General features: G+C 42.4%; 2 protein-coding genes across 3 annotated transcripts in view; both read right to left on the reverse strand.

The window, feature by feature from the left end:
- LOC106601792 (mitochondrial Rho GTPase 1-A) overlaps nucleotides 1–14,174 on the reverse strand; it is a 43,858-nt gene extending 29,684 nt beyond the window's left edge. The window contains exons 1-6 of one of the 2 annotated variants that reach the window (XM_045715590.2): nucleotides 11,902–14,174; nucleotides 8,504–8,644; nucleotides 7,989–8,032; nucleotides 7,844–7,897; nucleotides 7,585–7,637; nucleotides 4,068–4,176 (exon numbers count right to left, since the gene is read on the reverse strand). In XM_045715590.2, the coding sequence (XP_045571546.1) occupies nucleotides 4,068–4,176; nucleotides 7,585–7,637; nucleotides 7,844–7,897; nucleotides 7,989–8,032; nucleotides 8,504–8,644; nucleotides 11,902–11,938 (438 nt within the window). In that variant the 5' untranslated portion in view covers nucleotides 11,939–14,174. The remainder of the gene's footprint in view (nucleotides 1–4,067; nucleotides 4,177–7,584; nucleotides 7,638–7,843; nucleotides 7,898–7,988; nucleotides 8,033–8,503; nucleotides 8,645–11,901) is intronic. The other variant, XM_045715592.2, reaches the window with a different exon arrangement.
- LOC106606556 (arf-GAP with dual PH domain-containing protein 2) lies at nucleotides 12,739–22,151 on the reverse strand. Its single transcript, XM_014202845.3, has 11 exons — nucleotides 21,882–22,151; nucleotides 18,691–18,821; nucleotides 18,270–18,361; nucleotides 17,778–17,866; nucleotides 17,209–17,321; nucleotides 16,779–16,928; nucleotides 16,273–16,356; nucleotides 15,192–15,254; nucleotides 14,987–15,064; nucleotides 14,658–14,886; nucleotides 12,739–14,354 (listed from the first exon to the last, which is right to left on the reverse strand). The coding sequence occupies exons 1-11, from the start codon at nucleotides 21,967–21,969 to the stop codon at nucleotides 14,326–14,328; spliced, it is 1,146 nt and encodes a 381-aa protein (XP_014058320.3). The 5' UTR covers nucleotides 21,970–22,151; the 3' UTR covers nucleotides 12,739–14,325.
- Nucleotides 22,152–22,928: the final 777 nt, after the last annotated feature.

The raw sequence follows: 22,928 nt of genomic DNA on the forward strand, positions 1-22,928 counted from the left end.
CTGACAAACACATAGATACAGTAACCTCAAAACCAGCTAGAACAATACACTGACAAACACATAGATACAGTAACCTCAAAACCAGCTAGAACAATACACTGACAAACACATAGATACAGTAACCTCAAAACCAGCTAGAACAATACACTGACAAACACAAATATACAGTAACCTCAAAACCAGCTAGAACAATACACTGACAAACACAAATATACAGTAACCTCAAAACCAGCTAGAACAATACACTGACAAACACATAGATACAGTAACCTCAACACCAGCTAGAACAATACACTGACAAACACATAGATACAGTAACCTCAAAACCAGGTGGAACAATACACTGACAAACACATAGATACAGTAACCTCAAAACCAGCTAGAACAATACACTGACAAACACATAGATACAGTAACCTCAAAACCAGCTAGAACAATACACTGACAAACACATAGATACAGTAACCTCAAAACCAGCTGGAACAATACTGACAAACACATAGATACAGTAACCTCAAAACCAGCTAGAACAATACACTGACAAACACATAGATACAGTAACCTCAAAACCAGCTAGAACAATACACTGACAAACACATAGATACAGTAACCTCAACACCAGCTAGAACAATACACTGACAAACACATAGATACAGTAACCTCAAAACCAGCTAGAACAATACACTGACAAACACATAGATACAGTAACCTCAAAACCAGCTAGAACAATACACTGACAAACACATAGATACAGTAACCTCAAAACCAGCTAGAACAATACACTGACAAACACATAGATACAGTAACCTCAAAACCAGCTAGAACAATACACTGACAAACACATAGATACAGTAACCTCAAAACCAGCTAGAACAATACACTGACAAACACATAGATACAGTAACCTCAAAACCAGCTAGAACAATACACTGACAAACACAAAGATACAGTAACCTCAACACCAGGTGGAACAATACACTGACAAACACATAGATACAGTAACCTCAACACCAGCTAGAACAATACACTGACAAACACATAGATACAGTAACCTCAAAACCAGCTAGAACAATACACTGACAAACACATAGATACAGTAACCTCAAAACCAGCTAGAACAATACACTGACAAACACATAGATACAGTAACCTCAAAACCAGGTGGAACAATACACTGACAAACACATAGATACAGTAACCTCAACACCAGCTAGAACAATACACTGACAAACACATAGATACAGTAACCTCAAAACCAGCTAGAACAATACACTGACAAACACATAGATACAGTAACCTCAAAACCAGCTAGAACAATACACTGACAAACACATAGATACAGTAACCTCAAAACCAGGTGGAACAATACACTGACAAACACATAGATACAGTAACCTCAAAACCAGCTAGAACAATACACTGACAAACACATAGATACAGTAACCTCAAAACCAGGTGGAACAATACACTGACAAACACATAGATACAGTAACCTCAAAACCAGCTAGAACAATACACTGACAAACACATAGATACAGTAACCTCAAAACCAGCTAGAACAATACACTGACAAACACATAGATACAGTAACCTCAAAACCAGCTAGAACAATACACTGACAAACACATAGATACAGTAACCTCAAAACCAGGTGGAACAATACACTGACAAACACATAGATACAGTAACCTCAACACCAGCTAGAACAATACACTGACAAACACATAGATACAGTAACCTCAAAACCAGCTAGAACAATACACTGACAAACACATAGATACAGTAACCTCAAAACCAGCTAGAACAATACACTGACAAACACATAGATACAGTAACCTCAAAACCAGCTAGAACAATACACTGACAAACACATAGATACAGTAACCTCAAAACCAGCTAGAACAATACACTGACAAACACATAGATACAGTAACCTCAAAACCAGCTAGAACAATACACTGACAAACACATAGATACAGTAACCTCAAAACCAGCTAGAACAATACACTGACAAACACATAGATACAGTAACCTCAAAACCAGCTAGAACAATACACTGACAAACACATAGATACAGTAACCTCAAAACCAGGTGGAACAATACACTGACAAACACATAGATACAGTAACCTCAAAACCAGGTGGAACAAAACACAGAGAAAAATACCCCTGCTGTGGTCTAACAACCATGTATTGGTAAGGAGACAGACCCCTGCTGTGGTCTAACATGTATTGGTAAGGAGACAGACACCTGCTGTGGTCTAACATGTATTGGTAAGGAGACAGACACCTGCTGTGGTCTAACCACCATGTATTGGTAAGGAGACAGACCCCTGCTGTGGTCTAACCACCATGTATTGGTAAGGAGACAGACCCCTGCTGTGGTCTAACCACCATGTATTGGTAAGGAGACAGACACCTGCTGTGGTCTAACATGTATTGGTAAGGAGACAGACCCCTGCTGTGGTCTAACATGTATTGGTAAGGAGACAGACCCCTGCTGTGGTCTAACATGTATTGGTAAGGAGACAGACACCTGCTGTGGTCTAACCACCATGTATTGGTAAGGAGACAGACACCTGCTGTGGTCTAACCACCATGTATTGGTAAGGAGACAGACCCCTGCTGTGGTCTAACATGTATTGGTAAGGAGACAGACACCTGCTGTGGTCTAACAACCATGTATTGGTAAGGAGACAGACCCCTGCTGTGGTCTAACATGTATTGGTAAGGAGACAGACCCCTGCTGTGGTCTAACATGTATTGGTAAGGAGACAGACACCTGCTGTGGTCTAACCACCATGTATTGGTAAGGAGACAGACACCTGCTGTGGTCTAACAACCATGTATTGGTAAGGAGACAGACCCCTGCTTTGGTCTAACATGTATTGGTAAGGAGACAGACCCCTGCTGTGGTCTAACATGTATTGGTAAGGAGACAGACCCCTGCTGTGGTCTAACATGTATTGGTAAGGAGACAGACCCCTGCTGTGGTCTAACATGTATTGGTAAGGAGACAGACACCTGCTGTGGTCTAACATGTATTGGTAAGGAGACAGACCCCTGCTGTGGTCTAACATGTATTGGTAAGGAGACAGACACCTGCTGTGGTCTAACATGTATTGGTAAGGAGACAGACCCCTGGTGTGGTCTAACATGTATTGGTAAGGAGACAGACCCCTGCTGTGGTCTAACATGTATTGGTAAGGAGACAGATCCCTGCTGTGGTCTAACCACCATGTATTGGTAAGGAGACAGACCCCTGTCACTAACACATCTGACTGTGTGTATTCTCTGTGTGTGTGTGTGTTCCAACACGTCGTCCCCTCCACCTCCACTACTTTTATCCTGTAACTAATCTAGCCAGAGGACATGTGACTGGGCTGTCACATGAGACCAATGGAAGAGTAATGTAGCCAACTACTTTCCTCCATGATAGAAGTGGGTCTCAGCACACAGTGCACACACTCAGTCACTCAGTAGAAAGACAGAGGGGTCATGTTCATTAGGCACCAAATAAAACAAAAAAACTGACTGAAAAAGGCTAATTTACTATGTGGACTTGGCTAATAAACGCTTATTTTTATTTTATGTTGCAAAATGTTTTGTTGTGTGCCATAATGAATACTGCCAGGGTCTCTGCAGCAGAAAGACAGACTAATTTACCAGCCATCAGATAACATTCTAACTGGAGTCAGGAGTTAGCTGAAACATTAGGAGTCTCCCAGCCCAGGGCCAGCAGACAACCTGCATCACAAGGTCAATGCATCAATTCCATTTGTTTATGCCGTTTTCAGCTGTTTGGATTTCAGAACCGGGATAGAATATGAAACCATTGTTGATCAAAGTTCTGTAGTCCTGAATTCCATTCATCAGATGATCAGAGACCCTTTAAATACATTTCTAGTGGTTTAAAACCATTTCGATTGAGCCTCAACTCAAGTGAAACACAACAACTTTCATTAGCCTAGCTATATGGTCATTCTCAATGTACTCTTGCTAGGCACTTGTCAGTTTAGCCCCAAAATGGCGGCGGTAAACAGAGTAACCAGTCAGTGTTCTCTTACCTCCACGCAGGTCTCAATGTCAGAGTACTGGTTCATGATGGGCAGGATGGTCTCCATACTGCTGTGTTCTACCAGGTCTGACTTATTCCCCACCAGGATCAGTGGTACCCTGCAACAACATCATATATGATCTTATATAATATATGCCATATATGTGTGCATAAAAAATAAAAAAATCTGTATGGGTGGCCCCAGCGGGAATCGAACCAACAACCCTTGGCATTGTAAGCTCAAATCTCTACCAACTGAACCACATCATAACAACATCATTATGACATCTTTACAACCTCATTATAATAACATTACAACTTCAGACCAGTATCTTATTCTGACTGGGAAAAACAGCCTTGCAAGCCATTCATTCAAAAGGAAGGTGAATTTCATTGTCATTACCATTGGAGGAGGAAGGCACAGTTAGGGCTCTGAGAAAACAATCATGAGAATTCATTTTCTGAGAATGTCTCAAAAAGGAATATTTTGTCCTCGGGGGTTCTAGACTCCAATAGATTGTCAGTGTCACCTAACAGATCAAACCTTCAAGCTACAGTATGTTATACTAAACTGTAACAGTAATCCAGGCAGATTTAGCCTTGACACCGGATCCTATTAAATAAATCCAGGCTCAATCCAACACAACGTTATCTGGCTGTCTGCCGGAACACACAAAGCAGAATAAACTCTATGGTCCTTTAAAACCTACTGTATGTAAAATATAGTGTTCTATATGGAAAATAAACATGTGATTCTAGGTGACAACATGAGGCTAAAAACATTAGGACTGTTTTCCTCAGGAAATATAGTCGACTTCATGTTTTGTTTCCTTGCCACGATACCTCAGAGTATCACGATTCTGGTATTGTGACAACCCTAAAATCAATGTTGTCTGGCTGTCTGCCGCTATACAAACAGACTCTCAACATACTGTATAATGGTACATTAAATCAATGTTGTCTGGCTGTCTGCCGCTATAGAAACAGACTCAACATACTGTATAATGGTACATTAAATCAATGTTGTCTGGCTGTCTGCCGCTATACAAACAGACTCTCAACATACTGTATAATGGTACATTAAATCAATGTTGTCTGGCTGTCTGCCGCTATAGAAACAGACTCAACATACTGTATAATGGTACATTAAATCAATGTTGTCTGGCTGTCTGCCGCTATAGAAACAGACTCTCAACATACTGTATAATGGTACATTAAATCAATGTTGTCTGGCTGTCTGCCACTATAGAAACAGACTCTCAACATACTGTATAATGGTACATTAAATCAATGTTGTCTGGCTGTCTGCCGCTATAGAAACAGACTCTCAACATACTGTATAATGGTACATTAAATCAATGTTGTCTGGCTGTCTGCCGCTATAGAAACAGACTCTCAACATACTGTATAATGGTACATTAAATCAATGTTGTCTGGCTGTCTGCCGCTATACAAACAGACTCTCAACATACTGTATAATGGTACATTAAATCAATGTTGTCTGGCTGTCTGCCGCTATACAAACAGACTCTCAACATACTGTATAATGGTACATTAAATCAATGTTGTCTGGCTGTCTGCCGCTATACAAACAGACTCTCAACATACTGTATAATGGTACATTAAATCAATGTTGTCTGGCTGTCTGCCGCTATACAAACAGACTCTCAACATACTGTATAATGGTACATTAAATCAATGTTGTCTGGCTGTCTGCCGCTATACAAACAGACTCTCAACATACTGTATAATGGTACATTAAATCAATGTTGTCTGGCTGTCTGCCGCTATACAAACAGACTCTCAACATACTGTATAATGGTACATTAAATCAATGTTGTCTGGCTGTCTGCCGCTATACAAACAGACTCTCAACATACTGTATAATGGTACATTAAATCAATGTTGTCTGGCTGTCTGCCACTATAGAAACAGACTCTCAACATACTGTATAATGGTACATTAAATCAATGTTGTCTGGCTGTCTGCCGCTATAGAAACAGACTCTCAACATACTGTATAATGGTACATTAAATCAATGTTGTCTGGCTGTCTGCCGCTATACAAACAGACTCTCAACATACTGTATAATGGTACATTAAATCAATGTTGTCTGGCTGTCTGCCGCTATACAAACAGACTCTCAACATACTGTATAATGGTACATTAAATCAATGTTGTCTGGCTGTCTGCCGCTATACAAACAGACTCTCAACATACTGTATAATGGTACATTAAATCAATGTTGTCTGGCTGTCTGCCGCTATACAAACAGACTCTCAACATACTGTATAATGGTACATTAAATCAATGTTGTCTGGCTGTCTGCCGCTATACAAACAGACTCTCAACATACTGTATAATGGTACATTAAATCAATGTTGTCTGGCTGTCTGCCGCTATAGAAACAGACTCTCAACATACTGTATAATGGTACATTAAATCAATGTTGTCTGGCTGTCTGCCGCTATAGAAACAGACTCTCAACATACTGTATAATGGTACATTAAATCAATGTTGTCTGGCTGTCTGCCGCTATACAAACAGACTCTCAACATACTGTATAATGGTACATTAAATCAATGTTGTCTGGCTGTCTGCCGCTATAGAAACAGACTCTCAACATACTGTATAATGGTACATTAAATCAATGACAGGAGACAGAGGGGGCTGCAATTCAACTTACAGCTTACAGGTGACAACAATGTCCATGACCACCTGCTTCCCCTATGGAAAACTGATCCATCATATCACACTGTCTTTTTTTATTTTACCCCTTTTTCCTCCCCAATTTCATTGTATCCAATTGGTAGTTACAGTCTTGTCTCATCTCTGCAACTCCCGTACGGACTCGGAAGAGGTCAAGGTCAAAGAGCCGTGCGTCCTCCAAAACACAACCCAACCAACTGCTTCTTGACACAATGCCCGCTTAACCCGGAAGCCAGTCACACCAATCGTGTCAGCGTGCACTGCGCCCGGCTCGTCACAGGAGTCGCTAGAGCGCGATGGGACAAGGACATCTTTGCCGGCCAAACCCTCCCCTAACCCGGACGACGCTGGGCCAATTGTGCGCCGCCCCATGGGCCTCCCGGCCGCGACCGGCAGAGCCTGGACTCAAACCCGGATCTCTAGTGGCACAGCGACGCAGTGCCTTAGACCACTGCACCACTCGGCAGGCCGTATCACACGGTCTTACATTATATAGCCATTAGTCATTCAGTAACCTTTCCTCCATTATCACATTGATATGGAGTAGGTTACACAAACAGGTACACGGTAGTGTACTTTCCCTTGTCTATGACATAACTGGTCCATATAGCAGGCTGGTCTTATAAAGAATGGCATGTAATTGAAATGATTTGACACCTGTTTCAATCTACTAAGTGAAATGTGGCAAAGCTGTCAAAAACTACACCAGCACTTTAGCTGTTGGAGCAGTCTTTTCCACATCCACTGGGGATTTAGTAGCAGACTGTATACCTCCACTGTCCCTGACCAAGGGGAGACACACACACATGCACACACACCTGCTATCCTTGTCCGTCCTGTCGTTTATGAGGGGAATCCAATGGCTTGTCACCTGGGAGAGAGAAAACACATATCAAACCCCGTTACAGCTGCAAGGCCAAGACTCAGAACACAGGCCTGCCTGGCGCTCTCTTTAATTCAATATGGCCGACATGGTGAACAGAGTTAACAACGGGCAGGCAGTGGACTGTTACTAAATCAAGACATCTGAATGTCAGTTATTCTTTGTCAGAGAGAATGCTTGGTTTATAAACTGACCTTCTCAATGGACTTCTTGTTGTTGACTGAGTAAACTATGCAAATAACATTTGCCTGTAAAAAAGAGACAATGTTATTGTACCTTGGTGGGGATAGATGTTTACTTTATGGGGATAATACAGGGTTAAAATGGTATCCTACCAACCTTCGATATTTCTTGATACAACTGCTCGTCTGACTGTTCTGCTTCTACAGACACAAGACAACAACATCAAAAGACAGTATGATATTGTCTTGTCAATCTGACACATCTCCTACTCCACTGTCGTCAGTACCGTCAGACTCCACTGTCGTCAGTACCGTCAGACTCCACTGTCGTCAGTACCGTCAGACTCCACTGTCGTCAGTACCGTCAGACTCCACTGTCGTCAGTACCGTCAGACTCCACTGTCGTCAGTACCGTCAGACTCCACTGTCGTCAGTACCGTCAGACTCCACTGTCGTCAGTACCGTCAGACTCCACTGTCGTCAGTACCGTCAGACTCCACTGTCGTCTGTACCGTCAGTAGAACACAGTTCCAGCCATAACATGCACTGACTGAATCCCAGGTCTGAAAAATAACAGTCTGTCTGTAGGGGCAGTCTAGTAACACTGAACAGTGTTCAGTATTAGACAATCAGTATTGATGGATGTTCAGGCTGTATGGTCTGTGGTGTTACCTGAGTAGTCCACGATGTGTGTGGGGACTCTCTCTGGCGTTACGTCTGCTGGGATGGTGATCTCCTCCGCTCGAAGGGGAACGTCGTCAGGGAACTCCTCGCTGACCAGTGACATGATCAGAGACGTCTTCCCCACTTTGGCTGTGGAGACGAGAGGACAAGTGTGTGAGTCAGACAGAAGCATCAGTGTGTGATTGCAATCAGGATAGCCTGATTCCAGATCTGTTTGTGCTGTCTTGCCAACTCCTATGGTCATGTGACAATGACAGTGACAATGACCATAGGAGTTGGCGAGACGGCACAAACAGATCTGGAATCAGGCTACAATGAGGAGATACTCCCTGTGATGGAGATCATCTCACACAGGGAGACATCATCAATTGAGCTTTAGTGTCACCTCTCTACCATACAATGTGCAGGTTTCAAGGTAATGTCACGTGCACAAGTACAGTGCCATGCCGTTCTTGCCAGCTCTAACCCCAACAATGCAGTAATCAATATCAATGTGGAACAAAAAATAACAAGGTAGAGCACAAACATGAGAAATAGAACATGAAGTAAGTATGCTATATACAGGGTCAGTTCCAATAGCATATTTACAATGTGCAGAGATACTGATAGAGGTATATATGTATAGGGGTAAGGTGACTAAGCATCAGGATATATGATAAAAAGAGTAGCATATATGATGAATGTGAGTGCGTAGAGTCAGTATAAATGTGTGTGCATGCTGTGTGTGTGTGTGAGCAAATTAAGCTTTTGTGTGTGTGAGCAAATTAAGCTTTTGTGTGTGTGTGTGTGTGTGTGTGTGTGTGTGTGTGTGTGTGTGTGTGTGTGTGTGTGTAGAGTCCTGTGAGAGCACATAGAGACAGAGTCAACTCCGATAGTCCATGAGGCCATTTTGTTATCTATTTAGCAGTCTAATGGCTTAGGGAAGAAGCTCAGGAGCCTGTTGGTGTCAGACTTGATGCACCGGTACCGCTTGCCGTGCGGAAGTAGAGAGAACAGTCTATGGCTTGGATGGCTGGAGTCTTCAACAACTTTCCAGGCCTTCCTTTGACACAGCCTGATATAGAAGTCCTGAATGACAGGGAGCTCGGCCCCAGTGATGTACTGGGCTGTCCGCACCACCCTCTATAGCGCCATGCAATCGAGGGCGGTACTGTTGCCATACCAAGCAGTGATGCAGCCAATCAAGATGCTCTCAATGATGCAGCTGTAGAACTTTGAGGCTTTGAAGGCCAATGCAAAACCTTTTCAGCCTCCTGAGGGGGGAAGAAGTCGCGTCTTCTTCACGACAGTGCACGTGTGTGTCAGCCATTTTAAGTCCTGAGTGATTTGGACACCGAAGAACTTGACGCTAGCGACCAGCTCCACTGCAGCCCCAGGGATGTGGATGGGGGAGTGCTCGCCCCCTCCCCCATTTCCTGTAGTCCACGATCAGCTCCTTGGTCTTACTGACGTAGAGGGAGAGGTTGTTGTCCCAGCACCACACTGCCAGGTCACTGACCTCCTCCCTGTAGGCTGACTTATCGTCGCTGGTGATCAGGCCTACCACCGTCGTATCGTCAGCAAACATGATGGTGGTGGAGTCATGCGCGGCGTACAGGAGGGAACTAAGCACACACACCCCCTGTGGGGACCCGAATTGAGGGTCAGCGTGGCGGAGGTGATGTTGCCTATCATCACCTGGGGGCGGCCTGTCAGGAAGTCCAGGATCCAGTTGCAGAGGGAAGTGTTCAGTCCTAAGCTTGGTGATGAGTTTGGAGGGGACAAAGGTGTTGAACGCTGAGCTGTAGTCAATGAAAAGCATTCTCACATAGGTATTCCTCTTATTAAGGTGGGTGAGGGCGGTGTAGAGTGCAATTGGGATTGTGTCGGCTACAGATCTGCATACATTACAGACTGTTAGACTGATGTGTTGAGTGACTGAAGTGTGAAGATAAGAGCAGCTGGCAAGCATGAACAGGGACTAGTTCAGTGTTGGAGTGTCTTATTAAATTCCATGACTTGATTGAATCCAGCACCGTAGTGCACAGCCAGGGGACAGAGGGCTGCAGATACCGCACAGAGAGTTGCAGTTCTGATACGTTTTAACATGCATCCTTTTTTCCTACCATAACCATTGATCTAACACCAATGGAGGGGTTTTATCAAGCCGGGTTCAATTAGCCTGCAGTAGCTTTCACCCATATTATGTTGAGTCAGATCAGTGAATGGGCTCCTGCTTCAAGGGCGGAAGGACAGTTCATCAAGTTCAAGAACAGGGGCCAGCCTCTGCAGGTGCATGGAAAGGACTTGGACAAGGACACTTGACCTGTGTTTACAGTCTGGCTGCCCAATTCTGATCCTTCTACACTACTACTTGGTCTTTTGACCAATCAGATCAGCTCCTTTTCCAATAATTGGGAAAAGATCAGTAGTGGGCTGTCTGTGTAAATGCATCCTTGGTTGCTGAGTGATATCACCAACGTTAGCATACACACGTACGGTTTTGGCTGCCCTCTCAAGGGACCTGTCAGCAACGCCAAAGAGAATGTGTCTATGAGAATGTGTCAATGTAGGTCAGCCAGCTAGTTGCATCTGATAAACAGATGTGAGAAGAACACAGGGCAGAAAGGAGGACAACCAGCGTGTTGTCACAAGTTCCTTTAAAGGTCTCAGTTCTATCACATCCTACCCACGTTACCACAAAATGTGATCATTGACAATAGTCGCTCTCAAAATAAATGTAAATGGCATAGCTTAAAGATTGATGCATTGTGGATACGGGAGCAGATGAATGTACATTTGCAAAGTGCACTAGATGTGGCTATGGGGATTTGGGAGAAGTGTATTGTGGAGGAAAAAAGCTGCAAAGTGTCCAAATGGCTAAAATACACAGAACTGAGCAGAACCTGATTTCTACTGGTTCCGTGGAATTGAATGTCAAGCTGGCACAGTGTGCATGAGGACAGATCGATAATGCAAAGCGCATGCAAGGTTGAGTGAGTGTTCTATTGATACGATCCAAACCTACATTACTAGCTAGCTAGTTAAATACTGTGGCTACAAGTTACACCAAACATACTTTAAATAACTACAGCTACTGTGTGCGTATCACTAAGTGAACAAACCAACAGTCTTTATTAACTAGCCATTCAAATTTGACTGCGGCATTTGCTAGTTAGCGAGGTATTTTGTTGGCTAAACGTCTTCACAATGTCACATTGAATCAGTTCGATGCAATGGTATTCTTCGTTGTGCGGTCATTCAAGTACAAAACACAACCTAGTTGAACATTCGTATATACAGTGTATTTTGATTCATTGAATGTATTCGCGGAGTTAAGCTAGCATGCTAGCTAATTACTGTGTAGGCATCAAGCGCCAGTTATATTTAATGAATCAGCCACTTACGTTCCCCAACGAGTAATATCCTCACGTCCTTCCTCATATTTGCAACTGTTTTTTTATTCACAAATCAATAAAGTCTTTGTTCTTTCATAAATATCATTTATTCTTTCAGATGCCGCCCCACGGCAGTTTATCTAATGCCAGGCCTGCGCAGTTTAGACTACGCTGTCAAACTGTGATCGGCGCCTCTTTCTTTGTAGGACAAAACGGACGGAGGAATTTCTCCGTTAATTCGTTATCTTTTCTCTCGCTTCTTGTACAATTGAAGTTCCACGCTCAACAGCGATACACATTCTTGTAAATGACATAATTGTTTAAAACGCTATATTCCTTTATTTTCAGTACTTTCATGACATTTTGCACGAAATATTTCAGACGCACACCTCCTCCCGCTGACCTCTAATACCCGGCAACTACGGCAAGTAGTAGCAGACAAACGCTGTCGAAACATAATAGACAACGCATCTGCTACCCCCTAGCGCTCATGTGGTGACATTGGCTTGGAATCCAAATGCAGTGGCTTGATTTGATTGTATTGTGAAATGATAGAGGAGGCAGGGATTCAATTGCTCTCAACTCAGAAAGACGCTGAGGGCTCGAATTGAGGAAGTATGTGAGGGTATGGCATACCCTTTGTTAAAGAAAAGGACTAAAAACATACCCTTCTAATACATACAGTTGTTATTATATATTATCACAGTTTATATTAGTAATCACAGTTGGTATTAGATATTATCCCAGTTTATATTAATTGTATAACATGTACGCACACTCACATTTACTTTCTCATAGCAACAGAATTTACCTGGCTTCACACATAAAACAAGTGCACACGGAACACCCAGCTCTGCCATTTTAATACGTACGGTTTGAGAATAACAATTTTACCTTCCATGCCGAGCAAGGCATCTAGTGTTTGTCCATCATTTGTGGTGAGACAGTACTGCCCCAGTTCGTTTTTCAACAATTCCAGTAGAACCATGTATCTGCATTGTACATAAACAACCCACAGTCCTAGACATTGTCCTCCAAGAAGTAATATATTTAGAGTCCTGCTGTCAGTAAAGGGGATACATTCAATGCAGTGATACTGGAAGTTCTCTTTATATACTGAACAAAAATAGAAACACAACATGTAAAGTGTTGGTCCCATGAGCTGAAATAAAAGATCCCAGAAACTTCCCAGATGCACAAAACACATATTTCTCTCAAATTTTGTGCACAAAGTTGTTTACATCCCTGTTGATGAGAATTTCAGATGTCTCAAGTTTTGAGGGAGCGTGCAATTGGCATGCTGATTGCAGGAATGAGCACCAGAGCTGTTGCCAGAGAATTGAATGTTACTTTCTCTACCATAAGCCGCCTTCAACGTCATTTTATAGAATTTGGCAATACATCCGACCGGCCTCATCTGTGGGATCATCTGAGGCCAACCACCCGGACAGGTGATGAAACTGTGGGTTTGCAAAACCGAAGAATTTCGGCACAAACTGTCAGAAACTGTCTCAGGGAAGCTCATCCGCGTGCACGTTGTCCTCACCAGGGTCTTGACCTGACTGCAGTTGGGCGTTCGTAACCGACTTCAGTGGGAAAATTCTCACCTTCGATGGCCACTGGAAAAGTGTGCTCTTCATGGATGAATCCCGGTTTCAACTGTACAGAGCAGATGGCAGACAGCATGTATGGTATCAGCGGACTGCTGATGTCAACGTTGTGAATAGAGTGCCCCATGGTGGCGGTGTGGTTATGATTTGGGCTGGCATAAGCTATGGACAATGAACACAATTGCATTTTATCGATGGCAATTTGACTGCATAGAGACTCCGTGACGAGATCCTGTGGCCCATTGTCGTGCCATTCATCCGCCGCCATCACCTTAAGTTTCAGCATGATAATGGACGGCCTCATGTTGCAAGGATATGTACACAATTCCTGGAATCCAAAAAAATCCCAGTTCTTCCATGGCCTGCATACTCACCAGCCAAGTCACTAATTGAGCATGTTTGGGATTTCTCTAGATCGACAGCATGTTCCAGTGCCCGCCAGTATCCAGCAACTTCGCACAGCTATTGAAAAGCAGTGGGACAACATTCCACATGCCAAAATCAACAGCCTGATCAACTTGTGAAGGGGATGTGTCACGCTGCATCAGGCAAATGGTGGTCACACCAGATACTGACTGGTTTTCTGTATCTGTGACCAATAGATGCATATTTGTATTCCCAGTCGTGAAATCCATAGATTAGGTCTGAATTAATTTATTTCAACAGACTGATTTCCTTATATAAACTGTAACTCAGTAAAATCTTTGAAATTGTTGCATATTGTGTTTATATTTTTGTTCAGTTTAGATGATAGTCTTCAGAGTGGGTTTTGCAGCCAATGATGGTGGAATCTCTCTCTTGGAAGTCAGCTCTCTCTCGAAAGTCAACTCTTCCCTCGGATGTTGGCTTCAGCTGAAACAAGACAAGCCAGAAAAGCGTACATTAGTTTATTCACCATATGGTGTATGAATATATACTATGTACAGTACGTGCATAGTGTGTGTGTGTGAGACAGGGGGTTGGTGGCTCCTTAATTTGGGAGGACAGGCTCGTGGTATAGGCTGGAGCGGAATCAGTGGCATGGTATCAAATACATCAAACACATGGTTTCCATGTGTTTGATGCCATTCCATCCGCTCCGTTCTGCCCATTATTATGAGCCGTCCTCCCCTCAGGAGTCTCCTGTGGTGTGAATACTGGTGACACGGCTCTTACTGGTGTAGTCCTGGGGCTGCATGGGTTTAGAGATGACCTGTCTGAGGGCCTCCACCCACTCTCTCTGCTCCCTCTCCTGCTCACACATGAAGACAAACTGGCGGTCCGGCGTCTCCACTGTGACTCCACACCTCCACCTGTTGCCTCTGGTCCTTTTGGGAATGCACTCACTCACTGAGTAACCATTGGTCTCTGTGCCGATGAACACAACTCCCAGCTCCTCAGCATCCTGTAGTAAACAGACACACACACGTTGATAGTGTAGAGATTAGGATTCGAGTGACACACACACCCTTTTGAGATGATGAGGAGGTGGATTCCTTTCTTACCAGCTGGCTTTTGAAGTAAAGGAGCTTCCTGTCTTGGGAGTCCAAGATGAACCATCTCTTTTTGAACGTCTCCTTTTGCTTCCCAACAGATACACTTTAATGTCACCGTGTTCATAATGCGATTACATTGTAACAACCAGGTCACTTTACGTTTCTTCTATCTAATGTCATTATTTAGTATGATAATCACAAAGTAACTACCTACCATAGGACCGGTCTTCTCCATGTATCCTTCTTTGAGGTAGTTTCTGGTAATTCTAGTCCTCAACTGTCAGAATACACATAATGAAGAGGAATAAAGAAGAAGCATTTATAAGCATCAATTCATTTATTGCTAATTGCAACAGTAGTTATTGCTACGGTTGCTGAATATATCCTTAGGCACTAGGAACCACTGTCTGTTCTTTAGGAAATATTTATATCTAAATGTACTGGCATTCTGCAACATAAAACCAGGCCAATAGTTACTGGAAATACTATCTTGTGACACCCTCTCAAAGCTGAAACGTGTTGAACTTCCTCTAATGCATTGATTCATAGAAGTCTGTCTTCACATGGCATAACAACACTATAGTTTCACGTTTTATTAGTTGTATGTACAGGATACACATGGTATACACCGTCCAATGAAATGCTTACTTGCAAGTTAAGAAATAAGAAAATCTAAGAATAACAACATAGTAAATGGCTCAGTAGAATATAATAGACATTTTATCATAAGTATAATACAGGGATTTATAGTACGTTTACACCCTAAAGTGAATGGTCTACAGGGGACAATAAAAATACCAAATTCATGTGGGGGAGACATTGGTAGCCTCTGATTTGATGGAAATTGTCACGACTTCCGCCGAAGTTGGTCCCTCTCCTTGTTCGGGCGGCGTTCGACGTCACCGGCCTTCTAGCAATCGCCGATCCACCTTTCATTTTCCCATTTGTTTTGTCTCGTCTTCCCACACACCTGGTTTCAATTCCATCATTACATGTTGTGTATTTAACCCTCTGTTCTCCCCATATCCTTGTCCGGAATTGTTTATTGTAATGCTTGTGCACGTTATGCTGGTGTGTGACAGGTTTTACCCATTGATTTATTGTACTGTTAACGTTGGTTTTATTTATTAAACTGCGCCGTTGTAAATCAGTTTTTGCTCTCCTGCGCCTGACTTCTCTGCCGCCAGTACGCACCCCTTACATAAATAGAGATACTGTGCCGGTACAAACATGGTTGAAAAGAAGGGCATATACCAGAGAGAACTTTACTGAAATATAGTCTAACAAACACTTACCTCTTTATCACTTCCTGTGGGGTATGCTGTTTTCAGGTAGGCATAGCGAGCAGCTCGAATGGCATTGAACCAGTTGACAATCTCCTGAGCAGGGAAGACTAGTAAGCTTTACACACTGATATACAGCATAATCTGCTACAGGAGGACGCCATAAAAACTATCTCCAACCAACTGTGAATACAAGCAGATCAACAAAGATCTTAGACAAAAACCCTAACGAAAGCTTGTTTTGCAAAGTTGTAAATATTTTAGCATGGCTTCTTGCTCACTTATCCACTTCCTCATGTATTGGATGAGACCATGTGATGGCAAACGTCTTTCTCTAATCTCACCTGGTAGTACCAGGAGATCAGTTTGTGATTTATCAAACTCCTCTGTAGTTTTCACTTTCATAACAAACATATGGCAAAGGAGTTGTATAAAACACACAGTGACAGATCTTTGATCACCAGACTATACAAAAGCTACTCTATAATAAAGAGAGAAATACAGAGAGAAATGCCCACCTCTCCACTTTCGTGGTAGACAAAAAGACTTCTGGTGTGGCTGTCTTCCTGGTAGGTAATCTGTAGACCATGGGCGTGACCAATCTTCTCAGGTTGAAAGGTCACATTCACGTCCTTGATGGAGATGAGCGCTTTGGGCCCTTTGCACGGCTGAGGGCGCAGAGTGATGATGCGTACAATGCAAGCCCAGTGAAAACTCAACAATGTGGCTTAACTATTTGTAAGCCTGACTTGAGAGAGAACTGAACATATGTCAGTCAAATGATGTTAAGATTATTCACAAGTGAACCCCTGTAAATATTAGCAGAGCTATGGCACTGAACTCTTTTCACCTTTCAGTAGTCACACTTTCTAAGTATGTGACCATAAGCAGTTTAGAAACTTGGCCGTGCAGCAAAGCTACCCAGCATGTCAATGACCTCACACTTACATCCTCCTTGTTGTAGTAAGCCAGGGTGAATTCCTTCTCAGATAGAACAAACTTCCTTCTCTGAAACTGTCCCTTCTCCTTCCCCTTCTTCCACAGCATCCCTTCATAGAAACCTGGAATGGACCCAAAGAAGTGTACTCTTACATTTCCGTAACTCATCAATACATGTGGGTATGCCTCTCATGTCTCTGTGTGTGGTTTCACTCAAGTGAACGATGCTCTGCTGTAGGTCTACAGAAGTGTCAGTGTGACAAGAATAGGTTTTTCTTGTCTGTGTACGATGAATAAACTACATTGATCCTGCAAAATGCCTCACTGTGGACAATATTTCCATTTCAATGTATGTCATTTAGCAAACGCTTTTATCCAAAGTGACCTACAGTCATGTGTGCATACATTTGTCATGTATAGGTGGCCCTGGGAATCAAACCTACTATCCTGGCCATGCTCTACCAACTGAGCTACAGAAGACCACAATTAAAATAATACAGAAATATAGAAGAACTGAGGTTCTATGTGTTATAACATGTCATTTGAACGTCCACAGACAAGCAGTAAAGCCAGTTCACCTGTGGTGTAGGCCAGTGGAGGATACTTTGTCTCGCCGGTAAATTCCATCCTCTCATATTTTGCTCTTATCCACTGCTCCCTTAAGACGCTGGGGGTAAAAAGGATGAGATGTTCTAGTTTCACAGGCTTAACAGATTTTTTTGAGTCCACAGTTTGTCCTGCATTGTTTTAGACAGGGTAAATAGAAACCCTAAGTATTGTCCATTGCATTTATTTTTCTTAAACATTCAAAAGACAAATAATGTTTCATTGGGAGGGAGAGACAACAATTGACTGACTGGTTAAATGATTTATAATTCCATTGTCAGAAGTTCCACTTCTTTATTTTCTTTAACAATACAATCCTTTCCTTCCCCTTCCTACATTGGTGCGCACAGTCAGCATCCTTCAACTTCCCTAAATGCTGCCATTCGTTTGTACAAAAACGAATGCCTGGTGCCAAGAGCACTTGTCAGTGAAGTAGTGAAATGACCTGGGATGCCAACACTTACGCACAGTCTTCTTGCTGGGGCCGGTAGTAGAATGCTGGGACTGCTTTCTCATAGACGGCTCTGCCTGTGGCATTTCCATTGGTTTTCATGAACTTCGTTCACAAACAAACACCCCAAAAGAAGGAAATTGACAGAGGACATAAATACATTGTATTGATTAAGCTTGCAAACCAAACCAGTATCCAAAGTGGTCCTCCAAGATGAGAACCAGGAGTGAAATTGTCATGTAGTGGTCACAAAACCTGGTCTTGAAGAGATACTGGTTGTGAAGGCTTTTATTCCACCCCAGCACAAAGTTAATGATCATTTGTTGATGGATTGATCTGGTTAGTGTTGGGCTGGAACGAGACACCTGAACACCCTGTAGATCTCCAGAACCAGGGTTGGTGTTGACCACTGCTGTAAGAGATCCATTCAGTACCTTCACTAGCTCGTCATCCCAGAAGTCGAGCCGTATGGATTTGACGCGGCTGATGTTGGACAGGTTGCGGTGCACTCCAGAGCAGTTCAGACACACAAACACACCCAGCTTATAGGACGCCCAGTCAGGATCTATACAGTGTATGCAGAGGACGGGAGGATCACCAGAAAGAGACAAGACTCTCAAGATCACTCAAAACTCATGGAAAAACAGACATCAAAGAATGAATGACCATCTCTGTGTGGTGTCACTTAGCACTGAAAATCACTGATATCTATCAAAATAGTCAATGGTGACCAGGCCGGTCCTGGCTATTCTGTCACCCTAGGCAAGACAAAAATATTGCTGCCCCTGCAAAACTAGAAATAGTACCAGTAAGCAAACTGACGTTGAAAAGATGTATTTTCCAGACGTTGAAATCAGGTTCATTTTTGGTTCTGAATGAAAGTTAAAAATATGTATTTTCCCGGATGTTGAAAACACGTATTTTCCAGGTGTTTGAAATCAGGTTCATTTTGAAAAGACATCATTTATAGATGTCTATGTTTGGGCCAAATCAACGCTTATCCAGGCCGGATCAAAAACCAACGTCCGTGGAAATCAAGGCCGGGCTGGACTGCACCAAAAAAACAACTGCTGGTCCGTGCTTACTGGGGTGTTGCCTTCCCTGTCCACCTGCAAAGTCATTTTATGAATGCCCATCCATGTGTTAGGCCCACCGTTTGTAAAACAGGCTGTTGCATTTGCTTTATTAGTCCTGATTCCTGTGACTAAACAATTTGGCTATTTAAGCTCTAAATATCAGCTACCTAACTTTATCAGGAGTTATCCTGAGCCTATTTGCAATGTGTTTACACCACAGGAGGTTGGTGGCACCTTAATTGGGGAGGATGGGTTCGTGGTAACGGTTGGAGCGAAATAGGTGGAATGGTATCAAATACAACAAACACATGGTTCCTTGTGTTTGATGCCATTCCATTTGCTCCATTCCAGCCATTATTGTGAGCGGTCCTCCCCTCAGCAGCCTCCACTGGTTTACACAGCAGGAAATGCAGAAGTATTTAATCAAAAACAAACTTGAAACCACTGATCATGACAATTTAGCCCCTATGGTGAAACTCCTGGATAGCAGTTGTAGCCTGATTATCCATTCCATATTGTCCATTTTACTTTGACCTGTCCTGTTTTTAGGATATTGTAATGAGCCTGTAAGGCCACCGAAACTCACATGTAGTTTGTTGACTAACATAAACATTCTAGGACGATTATTTCCCATAAAATAATCAAGTTGTCATTTATTTGGATGAACAGTGCACCCCAGCACTAACCGGAAACACACAAGCGCCTCTCGAAAAACTCTCCCTCAGCATGCCCCAGCGTCATCATCACATACAGAAACTAATTTGCATAACATAGGCTGAGAGACGCTCGAATGTGTACGCACATTACAACAGTGTGTCCATAAATTAACTTTGGAGTGCCTGAGTGCGCTCTGTGGGTGTGTTCGTAAATTCACTCTGGAGTGCCAGAGTGCACTCTGGGCGTTCGTAAATTCAAAGCATTGTCAGATTGTCTGTTCATAAATTCAGAGCGTTTCGCTCCCGGAGTGCACTGGCCGAGGAGTAGGGTTGATCCGAGCGTTCTGACCTCACAACTCAAGCTAACTTGGTTAGCTAGCCACTTCCAGACAAATGAGAAAACACCTCACTCTGGCAATTGTAAGGCTGTTTTCATGTTATCAAGAGCGTTGGTGACTAACTGTGCTGCTGGCAACAACTTAATAACTTGTTTTTGCTGATGTTTACTGACACCTGTCATATTCAACGTGTGTTGCTGATAAAAGGATTTATATGTCTGAGGTTTTGACTAAAGTATTCCACTCTGAAACCCTATAACTTTGTGAAATGTATTAGAATTATAAGTATTATTAATGTGTTAAAAACTATAATCCAATACTGTGTGTGAGTAGACTGTTTTAAGACGAAGACACTGTTACTATTTCAAAATGAGCAGGGCATAGTTGATAGGACAACCTTGTGAAAGGAACTGGAAAATGAGCCTCCCTAAGTTAGGGAGGGGAACAACGGCCCGAAAACGGCTAGGCTGGCAAAAGATAAGGAGACAGGTGGTCTGGGTACTGTGGAAAAATACAGCCGCCTAAAGCGGGGTGGAGTTCTCTACTGATGTAAGTTCATTTGTATGACGAAATGTGTAATATAAAAGGCTGTGTGCATCTAAAAGGATGTGTGTATCTCGTAAATAAACATCCTGATTATTGTAGGCTGGGTCTCAGTCTGTTACTTTCAGCCGGATCCTTACACCTTCTGGTATACAAACTGAGTAGTTAAATTGAAGTTCGGTTTAAATTGATAACTTAATTCCCGTAACAGTTGCGCGTTGGTAAATTCATGTTACTCTGCGCTCTGGCACACAGACGAGAATGCTCTGAAATGGAGTAGATCGCCAGAGTGAATTTACGAACGCACACCAATATGTTGGTTAACATGTCAGCACATTTTTTTTATTTGATTGGGCGTCATTTAGTTAGGCAATTTATCGGAGAAACCTGCATGATGTCTCACTACATTGTCATACCTTTTATCTCCAGCCTGTGGGCTACAGAAAAGGCCACATACCATTCTACCATATTGGCTACTGTATCTGCTACATGATTTATGTTAGATCGTTTTTTTGGACGGAAAGTTGGTGGACTATGGCAGCGATGCGTCTCTCCAACAGCACCCCAGAAAGGCGCGCTGGGAATGGACAAGATAAATATTTTTGCGCCCCTGCTTATCACAGAGCGGCATCAGCGCTCACCTAAAAATCCCATATGACTCTGGTTGAGAGAAATTTACATTGTTTTGGGGAAGTATTACGTGCGTTTGTATGTGTTGTTGGAGATGCGTCTTGGTCAGTTTAACTCAGGAAATGACACCCTCTTCAATCTGCCGCCGTAGGCGGTCGCCTAATGAGCGGGCAAGCCTTGTCGAGTAGTGAGAAAGCAATGTCTACATGACACACACAAAAGCATTTACCCTACACATGACTATTTAACACTCCACACACATACAAGTCAGAACATGGGCTGATTTATTTAATGTGAACAAATAGTACACTCATTGGCAACTTCATCCCTAACTCATATCTTGAATTGACTAGGATTTAAATGGAACTACATTGTCACTCACCCGGCGCGCCACAGTCTGCGCATTGATTGTTTTCTGGCAGTTTCCCCAATTCCAGCAAAATCGTTTTGTTTCGGTCCTTGTTTGCCATTATTTTGCGAATATAAATCTGTATCGATTTTGGGAAATGTTTTGGTTAAATATGAGTGGTGTAATTAGCTGTTTACGTAACAAAATACAAATGTTGACGTTTCTGTGAGTTTGGACGAAAACTGGAACGTGTGTCCCAGTACGGTATGTAGGATCATGAGGAACGTAAAATGCTTGTGATTTTTATTTTGTAACCTCCCACTACAGAAATGAAAACATGACGCGGGTGGTTTTGTTTGATACGCTGCGTCTGCGGCTTGTTACACGTGTCCTTTTTTATTTCCAAGTTGTATTATTAATTTACCAAAAGATGTAAACAATACAAAAATATTTCATAATCATTTCTGTTACATTAGATTGTGTTGTGATCAATCTAACCCGACTTGATTCATGTTTATATATCTAAAAAGACATCCTACCCAATGATTTATATATATATATATATACACACACTGACAGAAGCCGCTGTTTTGAAGCAACTGCGCCTCCATCTTAGCATTCCCCCCACCGTTATACTTTTGGGGGGAGCTATAAAAATCTATTTACCCATGTTTACATTTGTTTTTGACATGTTTATTCTATTGCAGACACCTTAATACAAATGTTTAAATTATATGTAAGCTAAACATTAAAGAAAAAAAATATTAAAACATTTTCCTTAAAGTATAACTTTTAGAAAGTACTGTTTCAGTTAAAACAAAAAAAATAGTCTCTAGGTATTTTGCCCATGAAACATTTAAATAAAATACTGTTGAATTTAATTCATTCCTAAGGACTGCTTTTCTGAGGAGTGCCAATATGGCCGATTTGTGGCCAATACAAAGCATCCACAATCCAGAGTTTATATACACATCACTGATCCTACCCTGCAATTAGATAATGAAGCCATTGTAATTCATGAGAGAATAACACTTTAGACTGGTGAAGTGTGGGGGATTTATATTATATGAACAGTAAAAA

This window comes from Salmo salar, chromosome 03 (assembly GCF_965601325.2).
Source record: "Salmo salar chromosome 03, fSalSal1, whole genome shotgun sequence".
Taxonomy (NCBI): Eukaryota; Metazoa; Chordata; class Actinopteri; order Salmoniformes; family Salmonidae; genus Salmo; species Salmo salar.